This window comes from Lepidochelys kempii, chromosome 11 (assembly GCF_965140285.1).
Source record: "Lepidochelys kempii isolate rLepKem1 chromosome 11, rLepKem1.hap1, whole genome shotgun sequence".
In the NCBI taxonomy this organism is placed as follows: domain Eukaryota; kingdom Metazoa; phylum Chordata; order Testudines; family Cheloniidae; genus Lepidochelys; species Lepidochelys kempii.
In genome coordinates, this window is record NC_136390.1 from 39061173 (window position 1) to 39088704 (window position 27532).

Here is a 27532-nt window from a genome sequence, read left to right on the forward strand (position 1 = left end):
TCCCCTCCTCCCTTTAAGCATTGCTTGCAGAGGCAATAAAGTCATTGTTGCTTCACATTCATGCATTCTTTATTCGTTCATCACACAAATAGGGGGATAACTACCAAGGTAGCCCAGGAGGGGTGGTGGAGGAGGGAAGGAAAATGCCACACAGTACTTTAAAAGTTTACAACTCTAAAATTTATTGAATGCCAGCCTTCTTTTTTTGGGCAATCCTCTGTGGTGGAGTGGCTGGTTGGCCGGTGGCCCCCGCACCGCATTCTTGGGCGTCTGGGTGAGGAGGCTATGGAACTTGGGAAGGAGGGCGGTTGGTTCCACAGGGGCTGTAGTAGCAGTCTGTGCTCCAGCTGCCTTTGCTGCAGCTCAACCATACACTGGAGCATACTGGTTTGGTCCTCCAGCAGCCTCAGCATTGAATCCTGCCTCCTCTCATCACGCTGCCGCCACATTTGAGCTTCAGCCCTGTCTTCAGCCCGCCACTTACTCTCTTCAGCCCGCCACCTCTCCTCCCGGTCATTTTGTGCTTTCCTGCACTCTGACATTATTTGTTTCCACGCATTCGCCTGTGCTCTGTCAGTGTGGGAGGACAGCATGAGCTCAGAGAACATTTCATCACAAGTGTGTTTTTTTTTTTCTTTCTAATCTTCACTAGCCTCTGGGAAGGAGAAGATCCTGTGATCATTGAAACACATGCAGCTGGTGGAGGAAAAAAAAAGGGACAGCGGTATTTAAAAAGACACAGTTTATAAAACAGTGGCTACACTCTTTCAGGGTAAACCTTGCTGTTAACATTACATACATAGCACATGTGCTTTCGTTACAAGGTCGCATTTTGCCTCCCCCTACCGCGTGGCTACCCCCTCAACTCTCCCCCCTCCCCGTGGCTAACAGCGGGGAACGTTTCTGTTCAGCCACAGGTAAGCAGCCCAGCAGGAACGGGCTGCTCTGAGTGTCCCCTGAAGAAAAGCACCCTGTTTCAACCAGGTGACCATGAATGATATCTCACTCTCCTGAGGATAACACAGAGAGATAAAGAACGGATGTTGTTTGAACGCCAGCAAACATACACTGCAATGCTTTGTTGTACAATGATTCCCGAGTACGTGTTACTGGCCTGGAGTGGTAAAGTGTCCTACCATGGAGGACGCAATAAGGCTGCCCTCCCCAGAAACCTTTTGCAAAGGCTTTCTGAGTACATCCAGGAGAGCCGCGAATTCCAGGGCAAAGTAATCTTTTCACATGCTTGCTTTTAAACCATGTATAGTATTTTAAAAGGTACGCTCACTGGAGGTCCCTTCTCCGCCTGCTGGGTCCAGGAAGCAGCCTTGGGTGGGTTTGGGGGGGGTACTGGCTCCAGGTCCAGGGTGAGAAACAGTTCCTGGCTGTCGGGAAAACCGGTTTCTCCGCTTGCTTGCTGTGAGCTATCTACAACCTCCTCCTCATCATCTTCTTCATCCCCGAAACCTGCTTCCGTGTTGCCTCCATCTCCATTGAAGGAGTCAAACAACGCGGCTGGGGTAGTGGTGGCTGAACCCCCTAAAATGGCATGCAGCTCATCATAGAAGCGGCATGTTTGGGGCTCTGACCCGGAGCAGCCGTTCGCCTCTCTGGTTTTCTGGTAGGCTTGCCTCAGCTCCTTAAGTTTCACGTGGCACTGCTTCGGGTCCCCGTTATGGCCTCTGTCCTTCATGCCCTGGGAGATTTTGACACAGGTTTTGGCATTTCGAAAACTGGAACGGAGTTCTGATAGCACGGATTCCTCTCCCCATACAGCGATCAGATCCCGTACCTCCCGTTCAGTCCATGCTGGAGCTCTTTTGCGATTCTGGGACTCCATCATGGTCACCTCTGCTGATGAGCTCTGCATAATCACCTGCAGCTTGCCACGCTGGCCAAACAGGAAATGAGATTCAAAAGTTCGCGGTTCTTTTCCTGTCTACCTGGCCAGTGCATCTGAGTTGAGAGTGCTGTCCAGAGCGGTCACAATGGAGCACTCTGGGATAGCTCCCGGAGGCCAATACCGTCGAATTGTGTCCACAGTACCCCAAATTCGACCCGGCAAGGCCGATTTAAGCGCTAATCCACTTGTCAGGGGTGGAGTAAGGAAATCGATTTTAAGAGCCCTTTAAGTCGAAATAAAGGGCTTCATCATGTGGACGGGTGCAGGTTTACATCGATTTAACGCTGCTAAATTCGACCTAAAGTCCTAGTGTAGACTAGGGCCTAGAGTCCAGCTACCCAATTTTGTTCCCATTGAAGTCTTAGTACCTGGGAACTTCCATGGACTACAGGTTTAGCTAACAGAATGTTTTAAACTCCTTTGCCTTTTCTGCACTAGAGCTCCCATCAATTTTTTTAAAAAAAGTGCTATCCACTGTGTCAAGGAAATTACCTTCAAACTAATTTGTCTGAACTGTTTTACAATTCGCTTGGCTAATGCAGTTTAATTGCAAATATAGACCAAACTTAATTTTTTGCTCAGAGAACAAAAGCGACTATTAAAAAAAAAACAAAGAAAGGACATTGTTTGAATCCACTGAAATATTAATACCACTTTTGAACAAACTTTTTTACAAAAATTAACAATGTAATAGATCTAAACTATCAGTTACTGTTAATACATGAATTTCAAAAATTGAGATCTAAGAAACAACTCACATTAATTTAATTAAATTAATTATATATATATATGAATAAGGAAATAAGACTCTAATGGTCAGGAACTATACAAGACCTGAAGTAATTTATTTAATGCACACACGCGGGTGCACGCGCACACACAGGTCTCTCTCTCTCTTCCTTTTCCTCCTCTTCCCCACCCCCCCAATGTGTTTAAAGCAGCCCTGCTGGGCTTCTTTTTTAAACTCTTTATTTAGGAAATTTTAACAAGTTTACTTAGTTGGCAAGGATTAGTATCAGAAACAAAATGATCATTACAACAGCTTGCTTTTGTTTAGAGACATTACACAGGAATAAAGTAATCAGATCTTTTTAAGAGGCTGGTACCATATTACAGAGTGATCCACATTATGGATGTTATGTGACATTTCTAGTGACTGAGTGAAATTGGAACATACACATTTAACAGAGCAGGAATGTATATCAAATGTTTTTTAAAATACTTGGACAGGTACTTTTTGGTAGGTGAATGTACTTGAGTATTGAATAAAAGAAACCAAATATCTAACATCCTCTTTTGCTGGGTAGGTAATTAGTGTTAATTTTTCCATAACCACAAACAAAAGCAAGTCCATTTTAAATAGTATTTTCTTAACTTTTTTGCTGTTGAAGTATAAGATTTTTTAGACTCTCTATTAATTTAAAGAAAACCCAACCCATTATTAGAAGACTGCTTGGAGCTAGCAATCTTGTGTTTAAAGCTCTTGGCTCTGTTCCTAGCAAAAGAGTGTAGTAAGATTTTACTAACTGCAAAAATTTTAAATGCAGTTGATTAAAGCTATATACGTCTAAGGATTCTAGGAAAATTGAAAGAAAACTTCTGAATGTAAGAGAGCAGTTGTGTTGTTCTTATTGAACTACAGAGTCTCATTATACCTGGCACTGTTTATTGTAAAAATAAATTCAAAGTGCGAGACAGGAGCAGTACAGGCTGGCCACTTGCAGCTTTTTATGTTGCTCACATGAATCAGCAATATGGCAGAAACTCCTCACTTTGTGGCACTTACAAATGAGACATGAGACGGACTGCAGGAAAATACTGTAAATAGAATACTACAGGCAACTCCTGAATTAAATCTAAATGAAAGATCAACTAGACTGGGGTAGGGACCTGGAGGGCAAAGAGCCCACGAACAAAAAAACTGGTTCTGAGAATGGCATAAGGGGTTACTAAGTGGCTGGCGATTTGTATCCTACCCGCACTTGGGGGTTTCTCAAACCAAACGCCTCTCAGGCCTTGCAGTCACGGAGGGATCGGGGTTGGATGCCTCAGCTGCATCATCCTCACACAACGTATTTTGGCCTTGGCCAGAGCAGGGAAGTTCTGCAGAGATTCCCCACGATTGCTATCAGCGAGTCAGCTCAACCCTCGTGTAAAGGGGCCACTGGCGTTTTCACAGCGAGTGGGCCAACTCGCCCCCGCCAGGGTAGCCCGAGCGGGCCCGTTGTTGGCACTAGCTCGGGGCACGTCCACCCCAAGGAAGCCGGCCCTGCCAGGCACGGTGAGGCTGAGGCAGGGTTCGCGCCCCGCCGTGAGGCTGGGTCAGGCAGGGCTGGGCAGCCTGTGCTGAGGGAGGGCGCCCCCCCCGGGACCGTGCGGAGTGGACGGCGGGGCTGAGCCCGGCATCAGCTTCCCTCGCGGGGGCGCAGCGGGCTCGGAGCCCGGGCGATGATAGGCCGCCCCAGGCGCCTGGAACCAGCCTCGCTGACTCCGCAGCAGCAGCAGCAGCAGCAGCAGAGCGGAACCCGCCTCGCAGGCGGCCCGCTGCGAAGCCGCGCCTCCTGTCGGCCCCACGTGAGGCGAGGCGGGGCGGGGCCTGGGAGCCGCACGCTCGCGGGGGATGCTGGGGTTGCCCGGACTGGCGTCGAGCGCTCAGCGCAGCTTTTAAAGGCGGAGGGCGGGGCCGGCGGAACCGGAGGTCCGAGCGCGTGCGGTGCTGCCCTCGCTGGGGTCCACGGCAGGTTTGTGGCTGAGCCGCGCGACGGGAGCCTGGAGCTGCCGCCCCCGGTGCTATGCGTCGCCCAGAGTCTCCCCCGGCCCGGGCCGCTACCAGCCCCACGTGCGGAGACCCCGGGGTCGGGGGCTGGGGTCGGTCTTCCGCCGGTGGCGGCTGCGTGCGGTCTGGCGGGTCCCCGCGGCTCTGAGCTTTCGGTCTCTGCCTCACGCGGCTTCCTGCGGCGGCTCTGCCCCGGGCCAATGCCAGGGCCCCCTTGCGGGGCCTGGGCCGCTGTTCGTACAGCGCTGCCGGGTTTTCCAAGAGGTGCGGCGGGCCTGGGCTGCGCTAGAGACGTAACCGGGTCTGAAGCGGCGTGCGGCCAAACGGCACTACCGGGGCCGATAGTCCTGGCTGTGCAAACAGCGAGCGGGAGCGTCACTTCAGCTCCGCGCAGCGCCGGGCTGGTGCGCGGTTAACGACGGCGCGCCCCCAGGGGAAGCGCTGGGGCCGTCTCGGCGCTACTGGGCTCCGCGGAGAAGCATCTTCGAGAACCGTGTGTTCGCCTAGCCCCTGGGGCTGTGGTGGGGAAGCCGTGGGGCAGCCCTGCGTGGCGTTAGTAGACTGGTCACTTGCCCCTCGAGAGAGCTTTAACTATGTTGTTTAACGTTGGTGAGGATGGGTTTAGGTCTAAACCACATGGTGGCTGACACCCCAAGGGCTGCTGCTAACTTCTGCACCCGTGCTCCTGCCATATTACCTCTAGTGGAGCTATACTGATCATAGCAGGGGTAGGAAGCTTCAAGTTCACCTGCTTTAACATGCTTGCCCTTGTAGTGCAGATAAACTAAACTAAGTACTAAGGTTAATATGCTTGTATCAGTGCTTATAATGCAAACAGGGTCACAGATGTTGCCCACTTTGACTCTTCATTTATTTCCCTGATTTTAGTATTTCATATGGCAGCCTGGCTGTTATCTTTCTGTGATTAATAATGCTGCTGGATCTCAATCTCATGTCCTGTATGCTCTGGGAGTAAACGTATTAGCCTGAGCCATTTTAGAAAGCTATTAATGCTAACACTCTAACAAGGGTGTATGCTGACTCAGTTTTACAGAGTAAAATTAGGCCTCTGTCTAACCACTGGCTGGTTAGTAATAGTGTTTCAATATGGTCGGGCTAGTCTACTCTTGGGAGGCAAACTGTTAGTTGAATCCCTTTTATGCCAACAGCTTCATTAGTAGTGTGGATGGGACCTAAGTGCATTGGTTGTAACCAATCGCATTTGCTATAGTATACAATATAGCCTGAGACGTGAGCCTGCTAGGCAGGGATGAGTGGACAACAAAGAATCTCTACAATCTTGGATAATAAAAAGGAGTACTTGTGGCACCTTAGAGACTAACAAATTTATCTGAGCATAAGCTTTCGTGAGCTACAGCTCACTTCATCGGATGCATTCAGTGGATCCACAAAGGTGCCACAAGTACTCCTTTTCTTTTTGCAAATACAGACTAACATGGCTGCTACTCTGAAACCTGTCATCTTGGATAATGTAAATCTGGGTTTGTCTAAACCAGAAAGCTTTACAACTTGAATTATATCAGTATATCTTAAAGCAGCAGCCCCTGGGCCCCTTTTAACGTGGACACAGGTATTCTGGTATAAAAGTGAATATACTGGTTTGGGAACTGAAATAATCTGTGTGGTACAAGGCACTCTTATCCTGGTAAAATGTAAATGTAGACCAGCCCTTACTAACTCCAATCAGCTACCATATAGCTTTATGCTGTAATGGCTGACCATGGGATTTTCTCCTCTGATCTGCCTGAACCATTTATTGACATGACAAGATCGTGTTTGCTATCAGAACTGTTTTAGTATAAAACCATTGGCAGCTTGCCCAGATAAAAGGCCCCATCCTGGTTTCTAATCAGAATCTGTCCAAAAGTGCACATCAAGTCTGCATATTAAATTCTGTATGAGGCCTTAATGTGAACTTGTTGCTCATGCACCATTTTCAAGTGTAGACTGAAAAAGTAGTCAAGGAACATCAACTAATTTTTGATCGTGGTAAAAGCACCTATCCTAACACAACAAGGTTGTCTACAGACTCAAGATTTTAAAAGTGCAGTTGAATGAAAGAATATGGAGTAGACTAAATGGAAGGATTAATAAAGACTTGTTAATTTAAGTCAGCATAGCTACATTGGTCATGGCATAGTTATGCCAACCTAACCCTCAGTGTAGACACTGCCATATTGATGGAAGAATGCTTCAGTCGATGTATCAACCATCATTCAGGGAGGTGATGTTTCTACAGGGATGGAAAAAATCCCTTCCTTTGGTGTAGATGCATCTGTGCTGAAGGTATATGCTGGCATAACTATGCCTTTTTAGTTTTTAGAGATCCCTAATGAAATTGCAAATTTTGAGATCAGCATGTTTTAACTAACATAGTGGAGTATTATGTTAGTTACTCCTGTGAAAGGAGTAGCATGCAGCCAGTGCATTCTGTGGCCAGGGAAATCATAGCCAAGGAGCTAGAGACAGCGGAGGAAGAGAACTGGGCTGCAGTACACAGAGGAATTTGTTTTTTTTTTTAAAACACAGAAATTAAATAACTTTCTTAAGGAGTAAGATTGCCCAGTGCTACCTCAGCCACTCTTCACATTCTGAAAAGGCATAACTTAACTCTTTTTTCTTCTTCTTGTGCTATCTCCACAATGTAACCTTAACTCTGACCTCTTTACGTGTTGTCTTAACACACCAATAACACACCCATGCACCCATTAGTATGCTACCTTTACAGATTCTCAGAGACTTTAAGGCCAGAAAGGACCATCATGATCATCTGGGCTTACCTCATGTGCGTTGCAGAACATCACCCACCCACTCCTACAGAAAGGCCATAACTTCTGAGTTACTGAAGTCATTAAATCTTGGTTACAGAGAAACCATCATTTACTCTAGTTCAAATCAGCAAGTGACCTGTTCCCAAATTGCAGAAGAAGGCACCTCTCCCCACCCCCAGGCCTCTGGCAATCTGACCTGTGGAAAAATTCCTTCTGGATGCCAAATATAGTGACTAGTTAGACCCTAAGCATGTGGCTGAGACCAACCAGTCAGACACCTGGGAAAGAGTTCTTTGTAGTAACCGCCCTATCTAGTATCCCATCTCCACCTGGTGGAGATATTTGCTAATAACCGTTACAGAGAGCTCATACGCTATTGTAGGTAATCTCATCATATCCCCTCCAATAAAGCTCAGTCTTAAAATGAGTTAGGTTTTTTGCCCCGCTACTCCCCTTGGAATTTCACTCCTCTGATGGTTAGAAACCTTCATCTAATTTCAAGCCTAAACTTGTTGATGGCCAGTTTCTATCCATTTGTTCTTGTGCCAACATTGGCCCTTAACTTAAATAACTCCTCTCCCTCCCTAGTACTTATCTCTCTGATTTATTTATAGAGAGCAATCAGATCTTCCCTCCTCCTTTGTTTTGTTAAGCTAAACAAGCTGAGCTCCTTAAGTCTCCTCTCATAAGGTAGGTTCTCCATTCATCTGATCAGCCTAGTAGTCCTTCTCTTCACCTGTTCAACTGTTCCAGTTTGAATTCACATTTCTTAAACATGGGAGAACAGAATTGCACACAGTATTCCATATAGTCTCACCAGTGCCTTGTATAACGGTAATAACACTTCTATCTCTATTGGCTATATCTTGCCTGGGGCATCCTAGGATTGCATTAGCCTTTCTCACAGCATATTTGGTGGCTCATCATACTGTAATGACCAATATACCAAGGTTTTCTTCTCTTCTGTTGCTTTCAACCATTACATTCCCAGCTTACAGCAGAAATGTTTTTTTAGTCACAAAGTGCATGACTTTGCACGATTAAATTTCATCCCATTTCTATAAGTCCAGTTGCAAGGTCATCCAAAACTAGGCTATTCTGGTTCTCTGTATTGGCAGCGAATCTCCACTTTCTATCATCGGTAAATTTTATTAGCACACTCCCACTTTTTGTGCCAAGGTTATTAATGAAAATGTTCTATAAGATTGGTCCCAAGACTGATCCTTGAGGAACTCCACTAGTAATCTCCCTCCAGCCTGACAATTCACCTATCAGCATGACCCATTGTAGTCTCCCCTTTAATCAGTTCTTTATCCACCTTTCAATTCTCATATTAATCCCAGTCTTCTCCAATTTAACTAATTTTCCATGTGGAACTGTATCAAATGCTTTACAGATGTCCAGGAAGACTGGCCCTATTGCATTTTCTTTGTATAGAAAATCTGTTATCCTCTCAAGAAAAGAGATCACGTTGGTCTGGCATATCTACCTTTTGTAAAACTGTACTGTATTTTATCCCAATTACTGTTTACTTCAGTCCTTAATTAATCTCTTTTAAAAATTGTTCTAAGACCTCACATACAATTGAGGTCAAACTAAAGGGCCTGTAGTTTCCCAGATCACTTGCCCCCTTCTTAAATATAGGTACTGTATTTTGCAAGTCTCCAGTCATAAGGTTTGATTTCCAAGTTTATGGATTCATTAAAAATTCTTGCTATGGACTTGCAATTTCATGTGCCAGTTCATTTGGATGGAGATTATCTGGGCCCCCTGATTTGGTCCCATTAAACTGTGAGTTTGGCTTCCACCTTGGATGTGGTAATTTTTACTTCTGTATCCTTGTTCCCGTTCAGCATCCTGCCACTGCCCCAGATCTCATTACCCTTCTTGAAAATGGACAAAGTATTTGTTTAGGTGTAGTGTTTAGTTGCATTCTCACTGCATTACTAGCTTCAGTGCCAGCAGCACTTGAGCTTTCAACCCATAACCCTGACAAGAAGCTAGCCCAGCTGGAGCTTAAAGCACCACTTAACTTGAGCTAGAAGTTTGTATGGATGCAATTTGGGTTATACAGGCAACACTTGAGTTATACCTTGAGCAAACAGTGCAATAGACAAGCCCTCATAGGGGAGAACAAACCCCTTTCTATAGGGAGCACCAGAAGAAGCTGGGTTTCTACTGTACGGTGCTCTGATGCTTCTGCTTCCCTCTTCAGAGTAGTCAATGACCAGCTTCTTTCAAACTGGAAGATGAGGCAGGATTAGGAATTGTAAATAACTTCATCGTACTCCTTAAAAGGTAGTCTAACCCAGGGTTTCTCAGATGCAGTCATGTGACCACCAAGGGTTTTTCTTGAGGCCACAACCTCCTGGGTGAGACTGGATTTTATTAAAATTCGTGTCAACATGATGGCATCAGACTTCCCCTGTGATGAAGTTTTCTAATCACTAGATGGCTAAATGCCTAAATCACCGTTGTATGCAGTATAGATGTAGCTGTATCTGTCCCAGGATATTAAGAGAGACAAGGTGGGTGAGGTATTATATTTTATTGGACTAACTTCTTTGAGTGAGAGACACAAGCTTTTGAGCCCCACACAGCTATTCTTCAGACCTGAAGGTATTACCTTATCCACTTTGTTTCTCTAAATCACTGTTGGGAAGAAGTGAAATTGCTTTGGTTTTTTTACAGTGGATAATGCTGCATGTTGATTTGATACTTTAAGTCTCATACACATTTTATTTATCTTGCATTTTTGACTAACTCCTAACTAAGGTTCTGAGTTCATGTTCTAAGTTGATTAGATGTCTTAAATAAATTTGATATTCTTCATACATTTTATATGATCTGGCTGTTGCCCAAAATTAGGGATTTCATTTGATGAGTTTCTAGTTTCTTGCAAAGTTTATGGTGAAGCAACAATACTAAGTAATATCAAACTCCGGTTTGTGAATACAGGTGGCCAAAATGGCTGAAAATGGAGAGGGTGAAAATATGTCTAACCTGGAAAACAAAATCTGTCAGCAAATTGAGGTATGTTTATTTTAACACTGGATGCTAAATCAGTTTCTCTCATTAGCTAAACTGTTAATCTTTTTAGGTATTCTAAACAAAAATGCTAAACCTAGTATTTAAACTTCAGTCTTCCAAAACTGGTTCTAGAAATGCTTGTCCGTGGTTCTATGACAGTGTTCATTCTGTGAATTTACTAACAACTTAAATACTAGTCACCTTACAAACTGGCAAGTTTATGGACTGTTCAACCAAAATATTAACTTCTCTTATTGCAACTTTGGGAGTCATTCCCTATGGATGCAAATAGAGAAAGGTATTTAATATGTTATAGTCTGAGCAAGGTTGTAAAGATGTCAGCTTTCTACTTATTACATTTAAGTTCTTCAGTGTCTTGATTTTTATCTGCTGTGATATCATACCAGTGGCTCTCAACCTTTCCAGACTACTGTACTCCTTTCAGGAGTCTGATTTGTCTTGCGTATCCCCACTTCACCTCATTTGAAAACTACTTGCTTACAAAACCAGACACAAAAATACAAAAGTGTCACAGCAAACTACTCCTGAAAAATTGCTTGCTTATTTTTACTATAGAATTATAAAATAAATTAATTGGAATATAAATATTGTACTTACATTTCAGTGTATAGTAGATAGAGCAGTATAAACAAGTCGTATGAAATTTTAGTTTGTACTGACTAATGCTTTTTCTGTAGCCTGATGTAAAACTAGGCAAATATCTAGATGAATTAATGTACCTCTTGGAAGACCTCTGTGTACCCCCAGGGTACATGTACCCTTGGTTGAGAACTACTGTCCTATACTACCCTGTAATTCTGTTTTTTTTAATTGGAAAAAATACATTTGAATTACTGACTAAAGAAGACTTGGACATAAGGCATCAACTATCTTTATCTCCTCATCACAAGATGTAAAGGTCTAAAAACTAAGTTTGAAAGTAGTAGACATAATAGGTTAGTAGAAGTGTCCTTGTAGTGCTTTCTTAATCCACTCGTGTATTAGTAATGCTGGAAGTGTTGTGAAATTCAGAGTTAATGCTGGGGGGGGGAGGAGAACTGCCATAACTAAAATGAGAAATCAACAGTGGTAATGTAACAATGGTAGGTTAAATTCACATAGAAGTATAAATTGATTGATTAATATGTGCACAATATAACTGATGCTGGTATAGAATGATCAGTGAAATATTTCCATGTTGACTCTTGCAGCATAAAATGTTTTGACATTTGGATTATCACTTGTAGCAAGAGTCTGCCCTTACAAACAACTCTGCTGGCTAATTCAAAGTAGGCCAGGCAAATCCTTGAAGGAGCAGAACATTCTGTGGATTGTTGAACTGGGTCCAATTGAAATGAGAATGGTAGTAAAACTGGCAAAATAAAACCTCCAAAATAAAAGCTAATTAGAAGCTTCCTGAATGGGATATGAATGGCCCATATAGATGGTATCCTACTAGGACAAATGCTACCTTTCATATTTTTTTTTAAACTAAAATGTAAAGCCATCAGGATACCAACTTTGACTAGTAATCAGACTAATTTGATCAGGTTGATGTCTAAATGCTATCAGAACAAAAGTCTCCATGTATTTGCTCAGCCAAGGCCATAGACTTTGTTTGTGTCTGAAACTCTTTACTACTGTCCCACTAGACAAGATCACTCTTTAGATGGTCAGCTACCTGCACTTAGATTTGGAGGAATTCCAGTTAAATGGAGAATTTAGAAATTCTGAAGTTTAGATATCTGCATAATTGAGTTAAAGATAACTCCTATGATACTGGTGTAAAGGGGCATGCCAAACTTCCATTGGCTAGTTCATTACTGCATCAAGTCTCCATCAAATTATCTTATGCTTCAACAGTCTAGGACAAATCTGTCTTTATTTTTGCAGTACTATTTTGGTGATCACAATCTACCAAGAGACAAGTTCCTAAAGGAGCAGGTCAAACTGGATGATGGCTGGGTGCCTTTAGAAATAATGATCAAATTCAACAGGTAAAATGAAGTGCACGTAACCTTTGGTGGCTGGGTGCCTTCCAAATTACCATACTGTCTGAATTAGGGGCCATATGTCCTCAGTCTGTATGTACAGCTCAAATCCTGATTGAGTAATGTTGGGGATGGAGTATGTGGACATGTTTTGATATACTGTGTTCTTTCTCCATAGGTTAAGCAGTCTCTCAAAAGACTTCAATGTTATAGTAGAAGCACTGAGAAAATCTAAAGCTGGACTTATGGAAATAAGTGAAGACAAAACTAAAATCAGAAGATCTCCAAGCAAACCCCTCCCTGAAGTGAATGACCAGTATAAAAATGCAATTAAAAACAGATCTGTATATATTGTAAGCTTTCATACTCTACTGCATTACTTTCAGTTTATTACTTAAAAGGCTTTAACCCAAATGAAATTCTGATTCTATTGCTTAGGTTTATTTTAATATAAAATGAGGTGTAGCATAAGTTTTAAGCAACTGATTTGTATTTTTCAGTCACCATACTGGTTTGTAATGATACTTTCTTTAATTGGAATGTCATAGTCTGTTTGATGTAATTATTGGAAGTTCAATTTTACTTTGCAGAAAGGCTTTCCAACAGATGCAACACTTGATGATATCAAAGAATGGCTAGAAGGTAAAGGCTCAGTAGAAAACATTCAAATGAGGAGAACATTGAGTAAAACGTTCAAGGTAATTGTATCACAATAACTGATGCTTTGCAAGGTATGAAAAACAGGCTACTAGAGAACATTCCATTAATCTATTTAATTCTTAATATTCCCCAATTATTCAATAGGGATCAATTTTTGCAGTATTTGATAGTGTTGAATCTGCTAAGAAGTTCACAGAAATACCAAACCAAAAGTACAAAGACACAGAGCTGATTGTGCTTTTCAAGTAAGTCAACTTCATTTATGTTTGAACAGATACCTGCATTGCCATATAGGTCCAATACTGCTTGATTTGTGCAGGCTTTGCTGTTCCTCTGGAACAGTCTCAAATTATAAAGATGTTCTAGAGCTAGAAGTTTATTTGGCTACTACCATCTTCTCTCAATAAAATAAAGGCTTTTTTTATAGGCTGCATTAACTTAATTTATACCTTTATTGAAGGGAGGAGTACTTTACAAAGAAGAATGAAGAGAGGAAACAAAACAAAGTAGAGGCTAAAGCAAAGGCAAAACAGTAAGCTAGGCTCTTGTTTAATAAATGAAGCACCTTACCTTTTTTAGATAGTTTATATTCTAACCAACTCTGATCTGAACTCTTACAGGGAGAAAGAAGAAAGACAGAAGCAAGCAGAAGATGCTGAAATGGTATGTACCTCTTGAATGGTCTGGAAGGGTAGAATAAACAAGGTTACAATGAATCTACTTTGGTAATTGTCAAGTCTGTTTTGATACTGTATGCTTTCATATATCTGATAAGTAGTAAACCTACTTCTACCCTGTGTTTTTAGAGTAACCCTGTGATCTAACATAGGTATAGGAGGGGGTGTGTGTGGGAGAATGGCACGGATGAGCACTTCTAGTGGTACTGACAATATTTGTGCATAGGTTCACAAACTGGGGTTTCAGCCTCCAGGGCTAGTGGCGCATGGGTATCAAGGGTTGTAAATATCCTATGGAGAGTCTGGAAAGGCTGAAAAAAAAGCAATGCTATGCAAGACTTCTAGAAACTTTTTTGTGCTTGGAGGTGCTTTGGTGTAAAAGTACGAGATATTTGGCCTGCTGGCAATACAGCTGGATCCGTATCACTTGATCTCTTCTCTGATCTCTTGCGTCAATCTTTTGAATACTGTCTCCTTAATACAGCTCCCTGAAACTCTGCACTTCAGTGCAAATCTCAAATTCTAGCTGCCTTATTTTTTAACAAAGTTCTCTTGTATTTAGAAATCACTGGATGAAAAGACAGGATGCTTGCTGAAATTCTCTGGCGACCTAGAAGATCAGACTTGCAGAGAAGATCTTCATGCAGTTTTCTCTGACCATGGAGAAATTAAATGGATAGACTTTGTCAGAGGGGCAAAGGAGGTCAGGAGGCTGTCAGATGAGATGTTACTTTTGTCTGTGTGAAATTTGTCTGGTATCTGAATGCTGCTTAAGTGCCTGATGGTTAACTTAGCAATGGTATACTACACCTTCCATTGGGGACTGCAGAATTAGTTTATTTCTTCAGCTTTCTAGACTAACTACTATTAGAAAGTGGTCTGAATAAAAGGTAAAAGCATTAATGTGACTCTCCTCCTGCGGAGTTACGCTTAGTCTATGGCTAAAGTAAGGACATGCTAACCTAGAGCCACAGAGGAGTGCACACTGATATGGAAGTTTGCATAAAACAAAGGCTAGACTAAAGATCTCAATTAAACAAACCAGTTATTAAATGCAACATCACTGATTGCTGGGAGAGTAGAGAGAGATTATGCAGAGCAAACCTTGGCCTTTTTCTTATTCAACCATCTATGTGCTTAGCTAAGCATATCACTGTCCATATGAAGTGCACATGCAGTTATCTAAGGGTTTTTAAAATCTGGGGGCTGGTATTTTTAGGCTCAAATGTTAAATTGACATGAATTGTAGGTCAGTTAATACTCATGAGTCTGAAAATGATGAAGCACTAAACCTGTTAATATATAGGTTATCTTCAAAACCATATGGGCTAGAAATGTATTCTAAATGAGTTTGCAAACTGCAGCATCTGAGTCTGGCAGGAGACCTGGGGCTACCTGACACTCCAGCTACAGTCCTATTAATGCTTTTGCACTGGCAAGAGTCCATAATGCAAAGGGTGCTTGTTTCTGTGTTTAGGGGATTATCCTATTTAAGGATAATGCAAAAGAAGCACTGGATAAAGCCAAAGAAGCAAATAATGGGAACTTACAGTTGCGCAACAAAGATGTCATATGGGAGGTGCTGGAAGGAGATGCAGAGAAAGAAGCATTGAAAAAAATCATGGAGGGTCAGCAAGAATCATTAAACAAATGGAAAGCAAAAGGTGACTTTTTCCCTGACTAATTTGAATACCACTTGGATAACTTTCATGGAAGTTCTATTATATTAATGTGAACTTGTCAGATGGTACATGCACAGAGTTGTATGATTTTAGATCAGTAAATGACTAATGCTTGGTTCTTAAAAGGTCCTGAACTATCTTGTACAACTTGACAGGTCGCAAATTTAAAGGTAAAGGAAGAGGTGGCAAAGTACCCCAGGGCTCACAGAACAAAGGGAAAGTACAGTTCCAGGGCAAGAAAACAAAATTTGAGAGTGAGGATGAAGAAGGTGAAGAGAACACTAAAACAGGTAAGCTGTTCTGTGTATGAGAGGGTGTAGTTCGCATGCTGCTGCGAAGCAACCCTTTGCAATCTCTGTGTGTATAGAGAGAAGACTGAACAAATAGTAGTTTCTTGTATTTTCTAGAAACTGCTCAAGAAATTTGAGATTTGCAAAATATGGTTTATCATATACTATTAAAGTTTTTGTTCCCTCCCAGCACAGTTTTCCTGATCATTCAAATTTAGTCATGTTCACAGGGACACCTAACTGATGCCTCTGTGGCGGTCTGTCAAATGAAGGACTGAACTGGTACAAAAACGGACATATTCCTCTGCAGAGTTGAACATTTACAGGGCAATTCAAAGCAGCTTTCAGTGAAGAGATACTGTCCTTAGTCCTCCATTTGCTGAGCTCTACACAGCTGTTACAGTAAATTAATCATTCACCATTTTCCAAGTAAATGAATACCCTTACCTCAGTATGGTAGAAGAAACCTTTGTCTGTTAGCCATAGCCTAGAGCAGTGGTTCTTAACTCTTCCATATTGTGGGCTGTCTTCCCTTCCTGTTGAGATTTGGTGCCTGACTCCAAAAGGAAAAATATGGTATCTTCCATCGTTGTTTGAAGTGTTGTGGTAGCTGTGCTGGTCCTAGGATACTAGAGAGATGAGGTGGATGAGGTAATATCTTTTATTGGACCAACTTCTGTTAATCCAATAAAAGATATTACCTCACCTACCTTGTCTTTCTAAATGACCAATACTGTTCCTGTTTTTTTCAGACTGGAAAAGTTCTGGGTGCTCCTGTTTAGTTAATTCCCCCTGCTATGTGGTCCAAAGCCACTGGAAACAAGCAATGAATGGGTGATGCATCATTGTTACATAGTAGCTGTGGATCACCTGGAATTGTTCCCCAGGCAATATGTGAAGTACTAATTTCAAGGCAACCTGTTCATATGTAGCAGCCTGAAAGATTGAATGTCTTGAACTGGATAGGAACAGTCTTGAAAGTAATATCAAACTTCACTAGTCCCATAAGTGTCTGTCTATATTAACTCTTACAGGGTCAGCAAGTCCCAAGAAAAGACCACTAGAAGAGACTGAAAAAGAAGAACCTGCATCAAAACAGCTGAAAACAGAAAATGGAGCTGGAGATCAGTAATACTGTTTTAAAAAGCACTGAGTTTTTATTAATCCATTTTAAATAGGTTTTAAGACAGTCCTCAGTTTGGAAGTTTTTCAAAGGAAAACCTTATTAAATCCACGTCAATATCCACCTGTAATGAGAGGAAAGCTTTTTTGTGAATTTTTTTTCCCCCAGATGCATGCTTACTTTAACATGCCAACTTGGGTATTTTTTTATATTTATAGTTTTGCTTATACTGTCTGATCCTCTCAGTACTTCTCGCATTTGAGTCAAATGTATAAAGGGAGGGTATATCCCTGAATCTGACTGTAATTTTGAAGTTGTATGAAAAACACCAATAAAATTCCATATTTAAAAATCATGGACCATTGAATGCTAGCTTCAGACTTATTAATGTTAGTGGACAGAACTCTTGTCAAAGCACAGATATGTGCACACTACTTCGTCTGTAGATAGTCAAACTATTTTCTGATTAGCATAAGGATAGCTTCAGTGGGATAAAACTCTTTTAGTCCCTCACTGTGGAGAAGATATCTAGCCAAATGCAACTCCAAGTGGTACGTACACAATCAAAACTTCCACTGATCCTACAATTTTTGGTCTCTGACTCTGCCTTCATGTTACATCTAGTCTCATCCAAGCCTTGCATCTTATTTCCAGGTTACTGCTGAACTATACTGTCTTTCTGATCAGACTCTTATCCAGGTCCTCCACTCTGTGTGACTTCTGTGACCTCCCCTTTAACCTTCTTGGCATCCACCTTGTTCCCCTTGGATCCACTCTAAATGCAGCCTGTTCTAACCAGGTGATCATCTCCTCTCCTTCCAAAAAAACAACAAACCCGAAACACATACTGCTTCCACTTTGTGAACTACAAAGTTTTGGTCCTTATTTATAACTCATATCTTACATCACTTGCTGCTGCTTCTGTTGTCTCCTACTCTGCCATCCCTTAACTACCTGTTCCCACCAGCTCTTGATTGCTTTTGTCCACGCAGCCCTTATACACGGTACACCCTCACACTCATGCAAAGCCATGACCCTTCCTTTAACAATAAAATCCTGGCCCCTTCTGAAGTCAAATGGAATTCTGCTATTGCATTCAGTGGGGGCAGGATTTCACCCCAGTCAATTGTAGGTAGGAATAAGAGTTTAGAGCAGGGTGGGGAAACTTTTTAGCCAGAGGGCCACATGGGGGTTGCGCAACTGTATGGAGGGCTGGGTAGGGAAGGCTGTGCCTCCCCAAACAGCCTGGCTCCTGCCCCTGCTCAGAATCCCTGACCCATCCAAGCCCCCCAACTTGACCCCTGACAGCCATGACCCCATCCACACCCCCACCCCTAACGGTCCCTCCCGGACTCCACCCCCATCCAACTCCCCCTGCTCCCTGACTGCCCCCGCCCCCTTACCACGCTGGAGCCAGCTGCGCTGGCCGGGAGCTCAGGGGCTGGGTAGAATGGTCCTGCAGGCCGTAGTTTGCCCACCTCTGGTTTAGACAGTAAACTTATTTGATACATGGAAACGTAGCCTCTTGCACCCACTTGCTAAGTCTTAATTAGATTAATTCAGGGCCTCAGTGTGGTAAACCTTAGGCAAGATCTGAGCCTAAATGTTATGTAATACACACACAATCCTTCAATAGAATTCTTTATGCTAGAGGTACTAACTACAGTGGTCTCCACCCATCTAGAAGAGGGTTAGAGACAACTTTTCTGGAATGTTTCTACTCCACCAACTTCAAATTATACCCTAACTTGCTCTGTAACAAAGCACATGACATCAATCCTGAAACCAAATGAGTTTGGTAACAATACTAAACTGAGTCACAAGTGCAGCTCTAACCCCTTTGTAGAGCGTCCAGCACATGATTAGGCACTACTCCAATGCAAGTTAAACTAAATTCAGATTTCAGTCTTAAACTAATAACCAATTACCTCTAAATTTCAGATACAATTTCATAATTTAATAGGGGATTAGGAAAATACTTACAGAAGACTTCTTATGAAACTTGTATGATGCTGGTAAATCATATCTAAGTTCTGTGAAGAGCATAGAGAACACCTGTCATACTAAAATCACTTAGTTGCTCAGTGGTATTCAACAAACTGTACTGTACTACCTTGACCACTTTTTTTGTTGCCAGCAACTTGACTAAAATTATTTGGCTTTTCATTTATTCAGTCTCTGTCTGCCTGTTCTTGAGCTCTGGCCTGATTAGTGAATGCACATTAATACCAGAACAGGCATTTTCATATTAGCAAGTTTGTTTCTAGAAGGAAGTTGCTACTAGATAACCATCACAAAACGAGTATGACAATGAAGGAACTCTGCATTCTACTGCTGTATAAATATTGCATTATGTCTTTTTCCCCCCTACATTCTTCACTCCTACACCATTAAAGTAGGTCACAAGTCTTGAAACATCCACCAAAATTTAGAGATCAGAAAAATTGACAGCTCAAATTGAGGACTAAGGGAATGCAGGAGCAGTGAAAGATAAAACTTGTTGACAATGCTTTGAGGTGGGGTCTGCTGCCTTCTCTGATGACAAAACTGCTCCTATTTCAGTACTAAATCTTGTCCAGTTAAGACCAAATTGGTGCAACTTTTGAGAAGTTTTTCCTGACTATATCCAGAATATTTGCTTTACTTTCTGATCAACCAGGACATCTTTCATCATTAGAGGTGTTTGTCCTGGGGGCAGAAGAATCTACAAAACTTCCTATTTCATTAGTTTAGACCTCTTTATCACTTGCTCCTTGTAGTTTGTTTTACCCTCCACTTCCCAATCTACCAGTTTTTCATCCCAATAGATCATATTTTTAAATGAGCTCCTTATATGCTACATCTGAATAGTAGCTGGTCCTGGAGGCTATTACCAACTAACAGAGCATTTTATAAAAATATGTATGTACAAGATAATCTTACCTGCTATAACTTCCATCTTCACTTTCCATTCATCTGCTTTCTTTTGAATATGCTGAACATAAGAAAATAGTCCATGAACTTAGTTCCAATTAGTTTATGGCATTTTGAGGAAACCCCATTAAAATAAGATGTTTTATATTTTAAGTGTACTTGAGTTTTGAGTTGAAGTATTAATCTGTCTGACATCTACATTCTCCTGCTTCAATACCTTAAGTCATTCTCACACCAAGTAATTACTAAGGCTCCAAAGACAGAACTCCAACCAGAGTCTGTCTTTTTTTTTTAATATGTATGTATACCCACTCAAATATTAAGCACTATAAATTATCTTAGTTTTCAAACACCCAAGGCACAGGCGTTCATCTTGGCTACTGAATCCACATTTGATTTTACAGAAACAGCGGAAGATTAGAGTGCCACTTACAGCTGCATAGTGCTTAATTGGCTGAAGTCAAGGACTTACTTTTCGTGTTGAAGTTTTGTGTAGGGAATATACAGCTGTTTGTGCCATTTGCAAAGCTACCTTCAGAAAAGTCATATCCGTTCCTGTAAAAAGAGGATCCAAGCTGCAGTTAAAGCCTTATTTGTCTGCATTTATTTAAAGTCTTAAATTCTTCAATTTCATGCTTAAGTGTCCTTACTTTTCTATAAAGGGAAAGGATAGCATAATTTTAAACCTAATAATTGCAGTTATGCTTGCTAGCCTGTACATTTTGAAAAGCAGCGTTGAGTAAATAAAGGCACAGACGAGAGGGTGTGTATTTCCATATTTTTCCTAATTGTGGTGTCTAGCATAGATGTAGATAAGTTTAATTGTATACAGCAATATACAAAAGAACTACTAGTTCAACTAGTTATTAAAGGCCAATTATCAAGACTTCAACACCATTTCCTGAAATGATTCAACTTAACCAAGGACTTTACATATGGCTCACATGTGGATGTGGCTACATCACAAAATGGGCAAAGGAGTAACTGTCTCTAAGGTCCCATATAGAATAGCAAAGGTTTTGCCACTTTTAAAATTTGTTAGCAGATGAAGATTTCCTTTATAATATTTCATTCTTAAAAGTAAGTAGGAGTATTATAATTGCTTTTTAGAATCACCAACCTTTATTATGCTTAGTACCAAAAGGAGGATTCATGATTACTGTGTCAAAAGTTTTTGACGTTCTGGCAGCTAAAGAACATACATCGCACTGAATCATGTCAATATTTGTGAGCTCAAACTCTTCTGCATTTCTACTAAATATTTCCAGGGCATCTGCATCTACGTCAAACCCCACACACAACCTGGAAAATGAAAATCAATCAACAAACTGCAGTATTTTTACTTTAAAAAGATGTGGTACATTTTCTTTTCAGAAGGCTCATTTCTAAACACAGTCATATTTGTTCCCACTCAAGTTCTGAGAGAGGTGCCTAAAGCAGAACATTCTGTTATCTTCTTCATGAGTTAGAACAGTGATATATTTTAGAAGTAAATTACTAAAAGGAATGTAAGTAGTAAAGCTTTTTACTTAACTTTTTGAACAGGATATGAATAATAGTTTGGAGAAAAATATTTTCTAAATTATGAAGATGTTTCTAATAAATAATTCTCTATTTTAAATATAGAGGAATTGCCCCTATTGTCATTATTTGCATGCACATATAGGAGCTAGATCTACTAAAATGTGTGGTCATGCACCCATTTTTAGTTACCTAAATTAAGTACAGTCTAGCACTGGTCACATTCTTAATCTTATCTCATTTAATTCTATACTGGGAAAGAAACTAAGAGAACTTGGGTGTTAAACACCTACCCTGCTCCTAACATTACACTTCCGATGCTGAGTACACCACAACCACATCCTAGATCTGCAACCACCTTGTTTTCAAGATCATCAAAAGTGTTGTGAATTGTATAAAGCATACATGCTGAAAAATAAGAGATTATAGGATAAGAACAAATAGGCAGTTGACAAGTCAATGTATTATTTTCTTTTGTCTTTCAGAAAGCTTTGAAGCAGATTCAAAATTAAGCAAGGACACATAGGCTATGGTAGATTATACAGGAACCAAGCTATACACAAATCTAGTGATCCCAGTAAAATACACATCTTTGTTTATGTATGGAAACAAAAAATGAAGAGTAAGAAAGAATCTAGATCATTGGTCTTACATGTTGGTCTCATATATACAGCAGTGTATTCTTTGTAATTATGAAAGGTGTACAAGAAAATTTTGTTTGTGATGGTCCTATAGTGGAAATGAAAAGGAGTACTTGTGGCACCTTAGAGACTAACCAATTTATTTGAGCATAAACTTTCGTGAGCTACAGCTCACTTCATCAGTGGAAATGGTATTTTATAATTACTCAGATTGAAAGATCGATATTAAAACTAAGAGCCGTGTTTCTGTGTTCTTAATACCTGACGCAAACTAACAGTTCTTATCCGTACAAATCAGAAAGTTTTCTGCAACCCACATCCTTAACTTTAAAATCCATTTATTAGATTTAATTGTTTGAGATATTAGAGACATTTACTGAAACAAATGCATTAGTGTTTCTCTTTAAGCTATCTCTGGCAATAATGCAAAAGCCTCTAATGAATTTATTACTCTCTCAGGACACACAAAATAAACATCTAGAAACAAAAAAACATTTAGCAGATTTTTTAAAAATTGTTTTTTACAGTTTAAGTATTGATACAGTTTTGGCACCAGAAAACTGAGAATCTACAACAATTTTATGTTTAATTTCTACCTGCAATGTGTGGTCTTGTTGGATACTGTTCAAGTAGTAATTTTGGATTCTCAAAATCATCAACTTGCTGAAGACGGCTTTCTAGTTCCTTAAGTTTTAACTTCTTCATGTTTGTTTATTCAACTAAAAAAAAAATTAATTTATAACCAGGCATAGTTTGCACTATTACAATTGTTCTTATAGTTATACATAAAATACAAAAACTTTTAAAAACTAATTAAAAATAAACATACATTAGAAAAAAACACAACCTGTTTCTCAGACTTACTTTTTTATGTATATAGCATACAAGTGTGACTTAAGAGATCATATAGTTGGCAAAAACCAAACCCAGCCCCCCTACAGTCCTGTTTGGCTAATGAGCACACTCCAGTATTAACTTCAATGGCAGCTGCAGATGTTCAGTGCCTTGATGCATAGGCCCCATAGCTAATGTGATGTCTGCAAATCTAGCTGGAAAAAGTCATGTAAATATGATGTATCTGCAAGCTGACTCCCTTTTCCATCACTTAGCAATTTATCCCAGAACAAAAATTGAGTGCTGTGAACATTAATTAGTTAATGCTAGTAGGGGACTTGGATTAAATAAAGTTATATATAAATATTAACTGTAATAACATTGAGGTTAATTAAAAAAAATTGTTCTGAAGCAGGTTTTCTGCATCCTCACCTGTCTGAAGAGCCAGAAAAATGAATCCTCTCCCTCTGGGGCTCTAGTGGCTCAACTACTCTCTAGGGCTACCAAAATTGAACTCACTCCACAGACACCCCCCTGCCCATCAGCAGCGCTCCCTACCCACTGAAGTGGATTACCATCGCCCACCCACTTGGGTCACTGCCACAACCCCATCACCACGCACAAACGAAGTACTTTCCGTAGCGAGGGGAGCCTCACAGCGGGACAGCGTGGTGCTGCGAGCTGTGCTGCTGATTTCCTTCGCCGCAAAGCATGCAAGGCAGGGCGCTCCTGTCCTGGGGCTGCCTCCTGCGTCTTTGCACAGCACCCAGCACAATGCCCATTCCCGGCCGCTCCCCGCCGGAGCCCAGGCTCGGAGACTGCCAAGCAACTGCTGCAGACCCCACCACCTACTTCCGCGCACCTCCTCTTCGCTCTACACAGTGCAGCAGTTTAACCCGTCCCCCATGCATCCACAGAAGAAACTGAGACCAGCGCTGTGAGTTCCACCCAGGTACTAGCAGCGTTGTACCCTGCCCAGAGCACCTTTCCCTTCCTGCTTTCTTGTGTGCATTGGTGGTGGTGTCCTCTTTGTGTCCCAGGCTATTAGAGAGACAAGATGGGTGAGGTAATATCTTTTATTGGACCAACATCTGTTGGCCCCGGAGACAAACTTTAAAGCCCTTGAATGGTTCCTTGAAATATGTGTTAAGTCAGGGGTTCTCAAACTGGGGGGTCAAGACCCCCTGAGGGGGGTTGCAAGGTTATTACATAGGGGGTCAAGCTGTTAGCCTGCACCCCAAACCCTGCTTTGTCACCAACATTTATAATAGTGTTAAATATATAAAAAAAGTTTTTAATTTATAAGGCGGGGGGGGGGTCGCACTCAATGGCTTGCTATGTGAAAGGGGTCACCAGTACAAAAGTTTGAGAACCACTCTGTTAAGTACTTACTCGAACCCAGTAGTTCTCAAACTTTCCTATTGGAGACCACTTGCACACAGCAAGCCTGAGTGCAACCCCCCCTTATAAATTAAAAACACGCTTTTTATATTTAAGACTAAATAAATGCTGGAGGCAAAGTTGGGTTTGGGGTGGAGGCTGACAGCTCACAACCCCCACATAATAACCTCCTGACGTCTGAGGGATCAACCCCCAGTCTGAGAACCCCTGTGCTAACCACTCTGTTCCACCTGTATTTAGCTGACACTCTGAGTACATTTCCCAGACCTGAAGAGGAGCTCTGTGTGAGCACCATAGCTTGTCTCTCTCACCAACACAAGTTGGCCCAATAAAAGATATTTCCTCACCCACCTTATCTTTCCCTGCTTTGCTCCTTCTAGACACAGCAGAAAGAAATGGAAGAGATCACCCTGTAGGCCTTTTAGCTGGCAGATGGAGAGGAACACTCTCCTCCTTTGCTGGTTTGTTCTCTCTCAGCTGAATTGAAATTGGGCTTTGTGAAGGATACATGATAACCACTCTTTGAGGATACACATAGGAAAAGGCAGTGAATGCACCTGTAACTGAGTACATATTCTTGCAAATGCACATTTGTTAGAGTTAAATACATCAAGATACTACTTTTTTCATTATTTTTCTAGCAAAGTACAAATGTTCAATGTTTTGCAAAACACTTGCCAGGTACAGCTTTCTCTTTGCCCAACAGTTTACTGACCAATAAATGTCTGCAACATAATTCTAGTTCCAGTATTTCAAAGCAGTGACTCAAGAGCTATGAGGTAGATTTGAATTCCTCCCAGGTCACCATTTCCCTAGCAACCATCTCTTTATTTCATATCATAGCCGTTGCTTAGCACCAGATTTTAGTGACCAAAACACTGGCAGCTCCTTTGTCTATTAGAAAGACTGTCATCTTTTAATAGATTGGATTTAAATGTTTTTACACTCATTTGCAGTTCCTTCCTAGAATTCTGTGGAAAAAATATCATGCTGATTGCACATTATTACTTGGGTTTTATGTTCCTAATGTACCAAAATACAAGATGCATTAGTTTACTTTACTTGTGGAGTATGCCAGCAGGAGAGTTAGAGAAACAAGTAATATCTTTTAGTATCTTTTTCAGCTCTGTGACATTCTCAGTTCCTTGCCCAGACCTGAAGAAGAGCCCTATGTAGCTTGAAAGCTTGTCTCTTTTACTGACAGAAGTTGGTCCAATAAAAGATATTACCTCACCCACCTCACTAATATCCTGGGACCAACGCAGCTACAACACTCCAAGCAGAGAAGCGGACAGCCCTAGGAATAATGTTGCAAAACCAGCAGAGGGAGTATCCACCTTGTTAGGTTTTGTTTATTTGTTTTGTTTATTTGACAGGCCAAATAAAATGTAGGACTATTTTCGTTAAGGCAACATTTTTTTTTAAAAAACTTGTCATCACTCAATAGTAAATTTAATTACAGAGCGAATATTGCTTCAAAAGTATTGCAGCCAACAGCTGTAAATTTAAAAATATTATAATCCTGAGGACTTTCCCCCTTAATCTGTAAAAATGTAGAGTCCTGTTCCTGCAGTTTACAGTGCAGAGCTCCACACGGATACAGCAGTAGTCTGCTCTGTATTGTAAATTGAAGGATTGGAACCTATGGCTGCTCAAATTTGATTTGTGGTTTCATTTACTTAATAGTAAGAGTGTTTCTTCATTATGTATTTATTTTATTTTTAAGAGCCTAAAAATGCTAGCAATTTCACAAAACAAGTAGTCGCCTAAATCCAGCCTTTATCATTTTAATGGGATTACTCATGTGAGTAAACACATGCACAAGTGTTTGCAGGTTTGTGGCTTTACTGTTCACTTTTTATTCTCGGTTAACATTTCATTCAATGTGGACAATGAAAATAGGCTAGCCAGTTTCACTTTGGTTTCTAGTCATTTTTGTCTTTCAGCTTTGAAGGCAGGGGCCAGATCCTGCAAGTTTATACACAGATTCATCTCTAGGGATGAACTTGCATATTAAGGGCCCCATTCAGCAATCACAACAGTGCAATGTTTAAATCCAAACAAAATGGCTTTTACTTGAAAATTAAAAATAATTAAAACATTTCTATTAGTATAGGTTTGTATAATCTTTCTAGAACTATTGTTTTTCTCCATAAATACCATGGCAGAATGCAACTGATACAACTATCCCAAACGACCAGTATATATTTAAGTTCGGATGGGCTAGGATCACATAGAGGAGGTAATATTATCATCATTTTGGTCAAAACTTGTATCCATTATTTTTTCTTAAACGATTACAGTGAAACCTGCACAAGGCACCTCCCTAAGCAATCTTCTGTCTTAAGCGCCTATCTCACAATATCACTGAAACCAGGGTTCACCTTATTTTGCGCTGAGAGTCTTAGATGAGAGACGCTGTAAATACCAGGCCAAACATGAGGATGGGGCTAAAGGACACGACAGTGTCCCTCTCTAAGAGTTCCTGGGAAGTTTCCTCCGAAGGTGGCATCTGCTTAGGACGTGCTCATCAGCGCAGGGGCTGTGTGAGAGGCAGCAGGGTGCCTGAGCAAGGCGGGCGGCGGCGCCCAAGACAGGGCCCTGGAGGAAGCGGAGGGGAAGGAGGGACAATGTCAGGAGGAGGCAGACGCAGGGCGGGGGGAACGGGCGTCTTGCGGCGGGCACTGTGCCGGCTCCCAGGCTATCGCGAGAGAGGCGCCGCTAGGAGGGGAGAGAGGGCGGGGGTCGGAAGCCCCAGAGCCGGGAGCCCGGCGCAGCCGTAGCGGCTCCAGCGTCCCGGGTTCCCAGTCCTCATCATGGCGGGGGCCGGTGCGAGCGGCCGGGAGAAGCGGGCCACGGCGGCGCGGCTGAAGGCGGCCCTGAGCGACGGCGGGGAGAGCGGGGCGGCGGCGGAGCTGCAGGCGTTGCTGGAGCGGGCGCTGGCCCCGGCCCCGGGCGGCGGGGAAGCGGCGGCCGAGGCGCTGGAGTGGTGCCGCTGCCTGCTGTCGGGCGGGGAGCCCTGGGAGGGCTTCGTGCAGGCGGTGCGGGCCTACGACCCGGCCACGCTGTGCGGCCTGGTCTGGACGGCCAACTTCGTGGCCTATCGCTGCCGGACGTGCGGCATCTCGCCCTGCATGAGCCTGTGCGCCGAGTGCTTCCACCAGGGCGAGCACGCCGGGCACGACTACAACATGTTCCGGAGCCAGGCAGGGGGCGCCTGCGACTGCGGCGACGGCAACGTCATGCGGGAGGCCGGGTGAGCCCCGGGGGGCGACCTGGCTGGGAGGGGAGTGGGCCGGGG

At 42.1% G+C, this 27532-nt stretch overlaps 3 protein-coding genes across 12 annotated transcripts in view; 2 read left to right on the top strand and 1 right to left on the bottom strand.

Annotated features, from left to right (window-relative positions):
• Positions 1-95: 95 nt before the first annotated feature.
• On the bottom strand, positions 96-27082 carry METTL5 (methyltransferase 5, N6-adenosine). 5 transcript variants are annotated; one of them, XM_078847958.1, is made up of 9 exons: positions 23263-23722; positions 22593-22715; positions 21649-21763; positions 20955-21136; positions 20307-20389; positions 19844-19895; positions 18905-18954; positions 16246-16427; positions 96-696 (listed from the first exon to the last, which is right to left on the bottom strand). In XM_078847958.1, the coding sequence occupies exons 2-8, from the start codon at positions 22699-22701 to the stop codon at positions 16275-16277; spliced, it is 744 nt and encodes a 247-aa protein (XP_078704084.1). In that variant the 5' UTR covers positions 22702-22715; positions 23263-23722; the 3' UTR covers positions 96-696; positions 16246-16274. The 5 variants fall into 5 exon arrangements, with proteins under 5 accessions (XP_078704084.1, XP_073161890.1, XP_073161891.1 ...); XM_073305789.2 differs by lacking the exons at positions 96-696; positions 23263-23722 and adding an exon at positions 26616-27082 and having other exon boundaries at positions 13080-16427; XM_073305790.2 differs by lacking the exon at positions 96-696 and having other exon boundaries at positions 13080-16427; positions 23453-23723.
• SSB (small RNA binding exonuclease protection factor La) lies at positions 4504-17278 on the top strand. The gene is made up of 12 exons (XM_073305787.1): positions 4504-4641; positions 10427-10501; positions 12392-12495; positions 12668-12842; positions 13080-13187; positions 13294-13394; positions 13610-13681; positions 13770-13812; positions 14389-14529; positions 15304-15490; positions 15664-15798; positions 16833-17278. The coding sequence occupies exons 2-12, from the start codon at positions 10436-10438 to the stop codon at positions 16928-16930; spliced, it is 1230 nt and encodes a 409-aa protein (XP_073161888.1). The 5' UTR covers positions 4504-4641; positions 10427-10435; the 3' UTR covers positions 16931-17278.
• Positions 26896-27532, top strand: part of UBR3 (ubiquitin protein ligase E3 component n-recognin 3) — a 207312-nt gene continuing 206675 nt past the window's right edge. For 3 of the 6 annotated variants that reach the window (XM_073305780.2, XM_073305781.2, XM_073305784.2), the window contains exon 1: positions 26897-27487. In XM_073305780.2, coding sequence (XP_073161881.1) covers positions 27048-27487 — 440 coding nt within the window. In that variant the 5' untranslated portion in view covers positions 26897-27047. Of the gene's footprint in view, positions 27488-27532 lie in introns of all 6 variants that reach the window. The other 3 variants (XM_073305786.2, XM_073305785.2, XM_073305782.2) reach the window with 2 other exon arrangements.